Source organism: Aedes aegypti, chromosome 2 (assembly GCF_002204515.2).
Source record: "Aedes aegypti strain LVP_AGWG chromosome 2, AaegL5.0 Primary Assembly, whole genome shotgun sequence".
NCBI lineage: Eukaryota > Metazoa > Arthropoda > Insecta > Diptera > Culicidae > Aedes > Aedes aegypti.
The window spans coordinates 151,123,086-151,136,033 of NC_035108.1; the positions used below are offsets into that span (position 1 = coordinate 151,123,086).

Here is a 12,948-nt window from a genome sequence, read left to right on the forward strand (position 1 = left end):
CTATGGAAGATCATGGACGAGAACAGCTTTTCCGGGAAGCTCACAAGATTGATTAGAGCAACGATGGACGGTGTGCAAAACTGCGTGAAGATCTCGGGCGAACACTCCAGTCCGTTCGATTCTCGGAGGGGACTACGACAGTGCGATGGACTTTCGTGCCTGTTGTTCAATATTGCGCTTGAAGGTGTCATGCGGAGAGCCGAAATTATCAGTCGAAGCACGATTTTCACGAGTTTCGGACAATTTGTTGCTTCGCGGATGACATGGATCAAGCTAGGCGGGTGGATCACATGCACAACGATTTGGCGAGAGTGGGGCAGAACGGATTACGGCCGTTTTATGCATATCTTTCTCGACTACTTCCATAAGGTTTACCAAACACATGTGACAAGGCACATTTGTGAAAGAACTGCCATAGCAGAGCAGTACATCAAATCATATACGATCATTTTTGCAGACATTTCAGCATTTGGCAAGAATGATTACGTTTTTACAAAAAGTGTCTATCTGGAAATTAAACTAAAACACATGCTTTTCATTACTTTCATGCCAGATACCCCCTAATTTTACTACTCATTTATGCTCAACTACGGGCCTGTTCGGAAGAGAACCGCACGGCATTCGGTGCGGTTCTATGATTTTTCTCACACAAACATGACTCAAGCGAACGGCATTCGGCGAGTTCTGATTCTCGCACCTTCACACCAACTCACAGTTGGTCTGCACCGAGTTAGTAGATCACCAACCTTGCTCCGTCATTTATGAAATCTTTGGCATATAGTGTGCTCCTAACAGTCGGTTCATTCGGTGTTCTGATCGGATCGATCCCAAGCTCTGCCGGTGGAAAGTGAATCTGAATTGTTCCTGGAAAAGAAAGGATTCTTCAGCGGTTGTGTGGTTGTCTCTCGCTCGTTGTTACCCTCGTCTCATTCGCCTTCCCCAGTCAAGGCTCAAGGAAGCGAACTTCGTCTTAAACTCTTAGTGAATTCAATCAGTGTTTGCCGAGTGCTGGAATTGGTTTTTGAGTGCTAGTGAAAACTGTTGAAAATAAGGAGCGAAAATGTCGTCCTCTGCCGTTACTACTAAAACTTCGAAATATACCTACAAATCCACTGGCGGTGGAACTGCCGATGTCAGCATCGAATACAGCGCTGACCTTAGCGCCTTGTCCAGGCTGGAGGTGAGTTTTCAGTTACAGACTTATCAACACACCTGCTCAACGTCCCACTATACTGTACTTACACAAAGCACTTAACAGTTACATAACACCTCTCCCGAAACTCATGACATTCCAATGGAAACCTTTTTGACAATTATCTAAGAGCATTGCACCGCCCGCAGAAATGTCACTTCAAAATAAATCTTCCGCCAAGTGCGCATCCCGTCGCCGTTACATATTTTCGAGCGCTAACTTTAGAAACTCCCGGCCCCACAAACGGGAAAAAGTGCAAATTCTAGCCCGAAGAGAGTGTCAAGCGATGCTTCAGGACTTTTAACTCTTGTCGTCCGCATTCAATGACAAGTTACTTGTTGAAGCTTTTGAATGCACCTGAAATTGATCTAACGCTGAAATTCTTTGATTCTTTTGTTTGACATAATCGAATGAGAAAAAGTTCGCTTAAATGTGACCGGAGCAATGCTTCCTAAAACTACCCTTATTCAAAGACTTCCCACCCATTTTCATAATCCACCCGCTCTACACACCAAAAAACACTAATCTGCGTTGCCAATCTCCGAAAATAAGCCACGCAAAACTGCTGACACCGGCGCAATCCTGAACACGTAGGGGGAAAAACTCTGACTTTTACCGGCTCATACTTCCCCAGGCGAATCTGTTGTGCGTGTGCAAATGCAAGAAGAAAAACTGTGAAAAACCATCATCGTGGAAAAATGTGCTTGCGCAAGCAAAGAAGAACTCTTCTCGACTCAAACAAAAAAACGAAGGTGGAATGCGAAGAGAACAGTGAACAGTGTGACTTGAAAACGTAAATGATGGTCGTAAAATTATTAGGAAAACCGATGCACAAAACGACTGAATTGTGACAGTGGCAGTGTGAATAATGAAAATGGGCGAATCTAACGAACGAAAAACACCCAACACAGAGGCAGAAGGACTGTAAACTGTTGACAGACGGGAGAAAAGTGATTCGGGATTGCGCCGAGCGCCACAGTGGGAAGAAATGTATGAACTGCGAAAAATAACGCATGGTGCTTCATTCGCGGAATGGCAACGGCAAAATGTCAGATGGGATCGCTGTATGGTGCATTCCATCGCGTCTGTCTGCGGAGAAATGATTCACGGCACCTTCTAAGCTTTCCATCTCGTCTCTGCTTCCTCTTACAGGACAAAATCCGCCTGCTGCAGGAAGATCTGGAGTCGGAGCGATGCCTCCGTCAGAGGGTAAGTGTATTTTATGAATAGATATAAAAATTAAGTTTACTGATGCGAAAGTTTGGGCAAATAATCTAAATTAGAAACCTAAGAAACATTGTATTATAAGATGCGTTTTAGAGTAAAGTGGGGCAAAAATACGAATATTTTTGTGAAGGGATAAAAGCGCCACTGAAAGCCTCAGTTTCACAAACATCAATCCACCAAATTAAGCAAATAAATTAAAATTTATCTAACACCTACAAACTACAGCTTTTAGCGCAGAAGATGCAAAATCGTAGCATAGGGTGGCCCTAGTCTCTAACTAATATTGAGAGAATGGCCAAGACTACATGCAATGTAATGTCTGTCAACCCGTATTAGACAAAAATCAAAGTGTCCTGCAAAGATGTGTCAGACGATTTAGAAATATTTCATTGTCCTACTGTAGGGCCTTCAGAACATTATTAAAATTTAAGTCAGAATCTATCCTTCCAGACGTACGTTATTTCTACCGTATTCACAAGACCTTAAATTTAAACAGCTTTGGGTGTTTGAATTCAAAGTCGTTCAAATCGTCGTGGAATTAAGGCAATCAATGGGTGATGCCAATGAAATTCGCTTAACTTTACTACATGTAGCATCTACACAAAAACAAAATCCACAGAGTATACTATCATTTTGGTATGAATAAAAACTTTTTGAATATGTACTAGTTTCGAATATAAGCGTTTACTACATACGTGTTCCAGTTAACTGCCAGCTGATGCTACACATAAAGAAAAGCGAAAAGCCAATGAAAAATGCAGCATAAAATTTTGAACATAAAAGGAATGCCATATTTGTTGCATATTTATCGGTATATTTACACTGCAAATCATGTCAAATTTTATTACTATCATGGACATTTCCGCTATTTATCGCGGAATTGGTTTGTAGTGTATTTTTGCGATATATCTTGCATTATATCATTATGATTTTATATCAAAGATTTTTCTGGTTGATTTCGGTCTTCGCCAACGCCAATGTTTAACCAATTTCGTTATTTTAGCTTGAAATCTGATCTTGGGTTTACAGCAATTAAACTAAGAAACACATAATTCCTAGCATTTTTTGGAACAGTATTGCCCTTATGGTGAAATTGCGATAGAAAGGTAGGCACCCTGTGCGTTATCTTAACAGCATTTGAATTCCGGAAATTCTAAGTATTTCTGTGATATTCTCGTTATTCCGGTACGGTTCCTGGTAATATGCTTGGAATTCCTAGAAATAAAAATCATTTCTCACTATATTGGTAGAATTGGATTTTTGGGAACTCTGGTAGGAATCTCCGTTACAAATTCTTGTGAGTCCAGTAAAATTGCTGAGATATTTTAATATTTCATTTCATTCGACTCGTTGAAATCTTACAGAAGTACTGTCTCCAAGGCACCCTCAATATTTTATAAGATTAGTAACCGAAATCTCATTCCCACTCGAATTCTAGAGTTTTATCAGATTTCCAATATTTCCACAAAAGTCCTAGAATTGTTTTCTTAATTACAGGCACTGCACACATGCAAACAGACAAACATGTAATCTATTTTGGTATGTTCGACAAAACTGCAAAATAAGCGCGGTATCAGCATAAGACAATTTTGGCGGTTTTTTGACCCCTCCCCCCCTTCCCAGGTATGATTTTTTGTTTAAAAATTTAAAATAATCTGTATGGTACGCAGGATATCTCAACCCCCTTCCCGCCAGAACCTCTTACGTGATTATTGGACGATCCCATATATATTCAGTTCTTTTTATAAAGGATGCTCTTGAAAATGAACTCAAGAATGTTTGGAACACGGAAAGAGAAATGATCGAGTTTATTCTATTTTTGATAAGACTGTCGACCTCGTCATATTTTGGACATTATTTTTTATCTGTCAAATTCGATAGTATTGCACAAATTTTAGCAAACAGCTTTTGATTAGAACCTGTTCCAAAGGGGTAGGGAAAGAGTTCCAGCAAAACTAAGCAATCTATATAAAATTTTGGAATCTCCATATAATAAGTTTGCATCGAGGAAAAGGGTAAAGGGCTGACAATTTGAGGAACTGTTGATATTAGACGTTTCCACGTCACACACATTCCCATCCCAAATTTTCTGGGATCTTGATCTTTGAGCAGACATAAACATGGAGACTTACATGATTATTTCACTGTTGAATTGGTGCAAGTGTCAACGATTTGGAAATTTCTCTGGAATAACTGGAAAACAACTAAAAACTAATTCGTCGTTTCATATGGGAGATTACATGCCATTTTTTAGCAGCCTACTTGATGGCAAAGTGAAGTTTGACGGGACCACCAGTATTTAATATTATTTTTACTTAACAAAAAACTATATTTTTAGTTTATTGTCAGTCTTTACGTGATCTAACGTAAAGCTAAAAAACGATGGTGGCGTTCTAGATTGGCGATTAAGTAGTGCATCCCTTTCGAAGTTGGAATCATTTTACTGATAATATGTAATGCTATTAAGAAAAAAAGAAGAATAAAAAGAAGAAGAAGAAGAAGAAGAAGAAGAATGAGAATGAACAGTTGAAACATAAGTTGTTTGTTGTTTAATATTTCTTGAAAAAATATGGTCAGCTCGATGTACTTCCTTGTAGTTAGTTTTATAAATATGACGCATTTTATGATGCAAAGGTCATCTATTGATATGACATTTATTAAAATTCTATCCAAGAAAACTAAAACTATCAATGATTTATTACAAAATCATATTGATTGATATAAATCTGCATTCAACTTTCATTACGAACCTATTACAATTAACAATCTAAATGCTCCTCACAGCTTCTAAATATCAATATTGTGCATATATATGATGAACCGTGTATTATGTTGACAAAACCGCAATTTTCTTTTCAAATTTGAAAAATATTTTGTCTTATAAATTTATTCCATTTTTGTCACGGTTCCGTTTTCGTCAACTGAAAGTTGTCGATGATGTTGATAAAATTGGAATATACCTGTACTTCATAATCTTGAACTTGGGTTCATTATATATTTTAAGGTTTAAAAAAGAAACAGTTTTATTCTGTGGAAAAAAAAACGAAGTTACAGATATTAGGGCAATGGAAATCCCAGAATACCCAACAATTGCAACAGCGGAAGTTTCAACTAATGAATGAGTTTCACATACCATTCACGATTACATCTTAAGCAAATAGATCGAGAAAACGCTTCATATGGAGTTTTATGTTCATGGTCTCCACTCTAGGACGTTCTGAAGATCCTTCAATATTCAATGCTTGAAAGAATAAAATGGTCTACATATGATAATTATGGACGTGAATTTCAAGAACCCAATATTGACTGCCGTAGATCCAGCAGCATATTAGGGAGTTGACCGACTTTCCAGAACGGTTTGGATGACTTTGAATAACTGATTGCCACACCGAAGGCTGTAGCAATACTTTTTGGATACTTGCGAATGCGGATAAATACAAAACATGAGCAATGCATACTTTGCGAACGTTTGAAAGCGTTGATAAGTTATGACTCATACTTGATCTGGAAGTTCTGGGGGTATTTCTTGTAATATGTAAAGCAATAACAGCCAACTCTCTATAATTCTATGTTGAAGGGACCATAGAGTTATAGAACACAAAACTAGTGCAACGGCGTTTCAAGGGACCATCGAGGTTGCCATGAAAATTAAACTTTACTATGGTTCTAGAACTCGATATTAAGATACAAAATATAGAACTATGGAGAGTTGACTGCAAATATGTATTTCTATTTCAAATGACTCAAAATAAGAAGCAAATAACCATCAACGTTTTATAAAGATCCAGAACCAGTTCTTTTGCTCAAAGTTGGAAAGAAAAGATATTTAAAAACTAATATATTCAAACCCCGCAAAAATTTAAAACTAACGTACCTTTTACTTCTCTATGTATAGATAAAATACTACAAATATGGTCATTTTGATTGAAAATTTACAAATTTTTACTTTTTCATTTCCAGCTTTATGCATACACAAGTTCATAATGCTGTAAGTTGTATTTTTCCCATACTCTTTTATTATTATTTGAAACTTATAATAATTGATCTCAATAATTTAAAAAAAAAAAATAGATAAAGCTCCATCGGCACGAGCTTATTGCTTGGCTTTACCAAGGCCAAAAAACTTCAAATCGATTGTAAATAGTTTTGAATTTGTATCTGAATAAACAATATTTGGAAATACCCCTGCAGCCCAGCAACTCAAATAATAAAGCTGGATATCACTGGAAATAAGAAAAAAATTAAAATATGGTAAGCATAACAGTTCGAGAGTTGAATTGGGCCTCTAAGAGAGCCGAAGGAGATGTAGGGTTGTGAAGGAGAATATGGGGTCGTAACGGACTTTGGTTTCAGGTTGGCCGATTGCGCTACAGAATCGTTATCCGTTCTGTGGCCGTAGTTGGTTAACGCACCCAGTCTAGCGTATTGGGAGTCGTGGGATCGAAACCCACCAGAACGATTCTATTTTTTTTTTTACAATTTTACATCTCAATTTGTCCAAATTGAGTTTTGTGTCTACGACCTTCAGGTTTTTTCAAGCATAACATTTTCTTTTTAAATATATGGGTATAAGCAATTAATGAGACGTCCGATTTGAGAACAGTCCTGGCCAAAGATGTAGCTGATGAATGTATCCAATAGTATTAGCATAGTATTAGTCCTCAGAGATACATATGCAAACACTATGACCGATTCAACGATTCACTTTGTTTACTCAAACAAATTTTGATGGGTTTGTGCAGTTTTCATCTATATGAGCTGAAAATTTGGGAAGACTCTCAAAATCTGATTCACAGCTGAATGAGCGGTGTGGAACAAAAACAGTATTTTGAACCAGCCTATAGGCCTGAATCTCGGTTTACAGTGAGCTGATTAACTTGAAATTATAACCATAACTCTGAAATGAGCTGGATTTCACTTAGCACCTCACTCACAATGTTTGAAATATAAACTTTTAAAGTATTGCAAATCTCCCATTATTGCGATGAATTTGTGGTGAAACTGGCAACACCAAGGTTGTTGCATATAGCTATATGAAAGTGTATTAAATTGGACTAGTTGTAAATTGAAATGTACCTGTAACGCGGATAGATCACCTTTTCGTGGTGCGTTACGGGGTTAGGTCTACCAATTTGAACCCTTGTGTCATCTTGTTTGTCAGGTTAGGATTATATCGTCCTCTTGATGCTACAACCAGATCACCCGAAAATCAAAATTTAAAGGTGTCCAAAATTGAAAATTCTTCTGTGTTATAAGATGACGGCAAGTCACAACAATTATGATTGGAAAGTAAACTTTAACTTGTTTATTTTGAATCACATCCTAATAAACTATAGGTATAAATGTTTCGACATATTGAACTCAATAAATCTAAATTTCGAGTTATCTAGTTGAAATATGGGCGATATGTTCTGATAATTCAAGGATTCACGGTACAAAGTCCTTGCTACTAGCAACAGTGTCTGAAATTGAATTTATTTTTCCTAGCATACCAAATATGTTAGGAAAAATAGATTCAATTTCAAAAGTAAACTTTGGAGTTTACTGCTTATTTACAATCCGAACTATCTAAATGTGTTAAAAAAATGGCAAATTTTGTCATTTTCCTTCCAAATTGATGATTTGTGATTTCAAGTTATTTTCCAGCCGGAATACCTAAAGCCTTAGACTTAAAGCTTTGATCCTAGCCTCAAAACTTAACAATTTTATATGAAAAAAAATACAATGCTTATAATGTTTAGTTCTGTTTCCAGTGATATATAGTATCCATCATTTTGAGCGCTAGGTACAGCAATGTTGTATGCTCAGAGGATAAATGAACACTGTTGAACTTCAAAACGTTAAAACCTTATAACTGTTGTAGATTTTTCGTTTACATAAACATCAATAACTAATTACAGAGACGGACGATTTGGAAACGATTTGTTACAAAGGTGTAGCTAATAAGCGTATCTATTTGTTTCAGCACAGTACTAACCCTCGAGGACACATGGGCTACAACTGTGACACATAGAATAAATTTCTTGATTTTCTCATACTGAACCCAAAAAAAAAACATTGGAGTGCCTTATGGTCTCAGTTTTCATCCAAAAGAGCTCAAATTTTTGGAGGACACTCAGAATTTGACCATAAAATGAATGAGCAACTTTGAACAAAAATAAAATTTTTAACCACCCTAATACTATATACACTCCCGTGCATAAGATTGGGTTCACCCCCTCAAAAACATACAAAAGAATTCAGTCCATATCTCTGTGATAACATGTCCAATTCAAACTCTTTAAGCGGCATTCGAAAGGCAAAGAGTTATTTTTACTTCGTATGTATTTTTCCAAAAACATTCTTTGAACTTTGTATACTAAATATGTACTTAAAGTTGTGACATTTTTCAAAAAACACACTGAAAAAACATTACTAATTTCCTCAGCATTGGATCGACCAAAATTTTAAAACAAGATGTCTTTAGAATCGTAATCTTATATTCTTTGAAGAGCACTCATGAATTTTTTGCGGAAAAATCAGAAAAGTATTCAAAATCAATGAAACAGTAAGTCAAGTCATCGTGCAAAAGTTTGGGTTCACCCCTCAGTATGGTATATCGTGCAAAAGTTTGGGTTCACCTGAACTTACTTAAATCTGTGAAATCCCAAACCAATCATGTACGTGCCATTATTTGCGCTCAAAAAAGCTTTAAACTTTCAAAATCGGTTGAAAAATGGCAGAGATATTTACAAAAATGATGTGCGTGCGGCTCTGGTGAACCCAAACTTTTGCACGATTTGCATCATACTGAGGGGTGAACCCAAACTTTTGCACGATGACTTGACTGACTGTTTCATTGATTTTGAATACTTTCCAGATTTTCCCGCCAAAATTTCGTGGGGTCTCTTCAAAGAATATAAGATTACGATTCTAATGACACTTTGATTTAAAATTTTGGTCGACCCAATGCTGAGGAAATTAGATATGATTTTTCAGTGTGTTTTTTGAAAAATGTCACAACTTTAAGTATAAATTTAGTATATAAAATCAAAAAAATGTTTTTGGAAAAATACATACAAAGTAAGAATAATTCATTGCCTTTCGAATGCGGCTTGAAGAGTTTCAATTGGACGTGTAATCACAGAGATATGGACAGAACACTTTTGTATGTTTTTGAGGGGGTGAACCCAAACTTTTGCACGGGAGTGTAGCTTCATTATGTGTCATAAAAAGCCATAGCGGTGAACACGTTGCTATTTAGCATGACTTTTCTGAAGTAGGCTGGTCAAGTCTCACTGTTCTTAGATCTTTAACTTATTACATCTGGCCCTTCAGAATTTTTTTATTAATTCACTCAACTTTCCTATTTAATTAAAAAAGTTTAAACACATCAATCAGACTTTCCCTCACAGAATTACGTTCACACCACATCGATCGATCATTGACAGAGACAATAACCTTGCCAATTCGATGAGAGTTGATTGGCATTGACTGAACTCAACATCGCACCTTAGAGCATAGAAACTAAGGAAGCACAAACCATTCGACATCGGCCCACACCGCCGTGTGCTATTACATCATTTAATGCCGAATACCACACAACCAGCGGCAGAAAATTCAAACAAACATCACGGACCTCAGCTATTTCAGATGCCACTGTATACAATGCACCGCAAGTAAAAAAGTTGAATAAAGACACGAAATTACGAACTTCTCGGTACATGTGCTAAAAATAATTACGCCACCACCGTACTCCCCAGCAAGTATAGAAACGGCTGACTTGCATTCGTTGGGAAACTGCAATTCTACGACCGTCTCGAGAAGGTGGTTGTACGATCTCGCGTTTACGGGAAGAATTCATCAAAGAAGTCGTCGAAACCAAATGGGTTTTCAATGCGAACTTCCGCTTTTCACATGCCGCTGGGCAAATCACCATGCGGTAGGTTTCGCGTCACGCTGATGACGACGAGCTTGCTTCCTGTAAGGTTTTGTGATGTTGTTTTATGAATCACTTGGATTTGCGTGCTTCCCTAGTGGTACTATTATTGATCGAGTCCAGAAGGTAATTTAGTAAAACTTTTTTTAGTATCCAATCGTCATTTGAGGACTTCAAACACGCCAAAAATTTTAGGTTGAAATTCCACCGATTCAGGATTAGTCCGGGATGGACATTTTCTCGATTTTCTAAGTCATATAATATCTTCTTGATCGACACACGATATACAAATGCAAATCGTTTGATATACTTCTTCTCAGACTTACAGATGTCCACTCTTCCCGGGAAGAAAATTTCGTGTGGAAGTTATTGTATAGAGAATCACAAGCACATCCCTAACTTCTCCATTTTCCACCACACAAGTCACTCAAATGCCAGTGTTGTTGATAAAACGATTGAGCAAATTAATTCAATAAGCTATAAACCCACAGTTTGGGGCTCCAAGCTTTACCACAAATTTGCTGGCATTGATCGATTCAATGTGAAATGACCAGTAAAATACTGAATCTGAAAAGACTCCGGCCATTTTTATCTGATTCTTCTAAGGACGCCTCCTCAAATTTCTCAAGGGATTCATCTTGGAATTCTCCATGAAGACATCCAGGTTCATCCCACAAAAACTCCATCTGAGTTTTTACAAGAATTTCTCCAGAGATTCGTCCAAAAATATATCTATGGATTCTTTAAAGAATTCCACTATGAGTTCCCAGTAATGGCTCCATGAATACTCGCCTTCAGAAATGAATCAAGCTGGAACCCCAAGATGTTTTTTCTAAAGAATCCTTCGATGGTTCTTACAGATAGAACTTATCAACCCGAGCAGAAGAAAAGTGCTACTGAATACCAAACTGAGGTATTCCATACAAGATAACTTCCAATACTAACAACGTGAATAAGGTATGAATGAGCCCTGCATAAGAGGTAAAATACCTCAAATAATATCTCATGTACCAAACTGATAATTATATCAGGTATTGTAATGATGGATTTTCATGTAAAAGTGAGATTTTTCAATAGTAGTTCAATATCTTCAGCTGTCCTCAATAGCTGGCGAATACCTCAATGAAGTATGATGGTGTCCATTTATTACGTAACGCTAAAATTGGAAGTTTTTAATACTAACTGCTATTGATAGGGTAAGACCTCCACCCCTAATTTATTCCAAAGAAAGGTCTAAACTATTTTAAAAATTAAAGCTACGTTGTACATCGCTATTTAAGTGAAATAAAGTCAATTTTGTGGAAAACAAAAAAACAAAAATATGTGTGTCGCAAGGTGATAATAAGTATACATCTAAGATTTATCACTTTTTGAAGTCTCATAAAATAAATAAATTTTTGATTATGCCAAAAGCTTCAAAAAACAACATGCTGCGTCGAAAAAGTATTTCTTGATTTTGACTCATGAATTAAATTGCTCAAGCAGGCGGTCTTACCCAGTCTTCTCCTAGATGTATTTTTCCATGAGCCCCTATATGAATTACTCCAGATATTCTAGGAACAACCCTAATCCAGTAATTCTTTCTAGAATTTCTCCAAAAATTAATTGAGAATTTTTTTCAAATATTTAAGCTAGAGAGCTTCAGAAAATCCTTCAAGGATAAGTCCATACTTTTGTCTGAAGATTTCCTCAGAAATTTCTATAAGGAAGCTTTAAAGACTTCCTCTTGGATTATCTGTAATCATTTTGCCGGGGATTTGTTTTGGAGTTTATCAAAGGACTTTTCTCAAGAATTTCTCTAGAAATTCGTCCAAAATATTGCAACGGCGATTTTTCCGAAATATTTTTGAAATATTTTCTCACGTCCTATTTTAATTTCACCAATTATTCTATGTGTAGGTAAATCCGCCAGAGATTTACATAGAAATTTGTCAAGAAAACACTTAGTCAATACTTCATGAAATTTATCAAACAATTTCTACCAGAAGTTCTCCAGAGAATGAATCAATGAAATTGTTCTACAATTCATCTTTTTGTTCAGAGACATGTCCACTTTCCAAATGCATTAAACAATATTGTCTCTGCTACTTCACGGCTAATTGGCGAAACATGACCACTATGCACTTGGATGGATCATGAATTACACGTGAAAATTACACATCAACTATTATAGTTATAATAGTATAATACCAAAAACGAATTTAAGTCTAAGTAGTTCGCTGAAACATTTTACACATCTTTTATTAAAGTTTCTTCCATGGGATTCTTTAGAAAACCTAACCATAACTTTTTCGGGAGTTTTTCAAGAAAAACATTGATGACTACCCTAATAACTCCTCCAGTAGATCATCAAAGGTTTTTTAGGATTATTTAAATACATTTATTTGCTCAGGGAATTTTTCCAGAGCTCCAGAGAACACATTCCTTCAGGCATTCCTTCAAAATAATTCTCCTGTAATTCCGCCATGCATTTTACAAGGACTCTTGAGGGGTTTTCTTTATATATATCTTAGAATTGTTTCCGGTTCTGCTTATATTTCATCAGGGTTTCAAACCGCAAATGAAACGAACATTCAAAGGAATCTTCAAAGTACACAGTTTAAAATATGTT

At 36.4% G+C, this 12,948-nt stretch overlaps 1 protein-coding gene across 1 annotated transcript in view; it reads left to right on the forward strand.

Annotated features, from left to right (window-relative positions):
- Positions 1-706: 706 nt before the first annotated feature.
- Positions 707-12,948, forward strand: part of LOC5574161 (paramyosin, long form) — a 68,907-nt gene continuing 56,665 nt past the window's right edge. The window contains exons 1-2 of the mRNA XM_001655020.2: positions 707-1,180; positions 2,345-2,401. Coding sequence (XP_001655070.1) covers positions 1,061-1,180; positions 2,345-2,401 — 177 coding nt within the window. The 5' untranslated portion in view covers positions 707-1,060. The remainder of the gene's footprint in view (positions 1,181-2,344; positions 2,402-12,948) is intronic.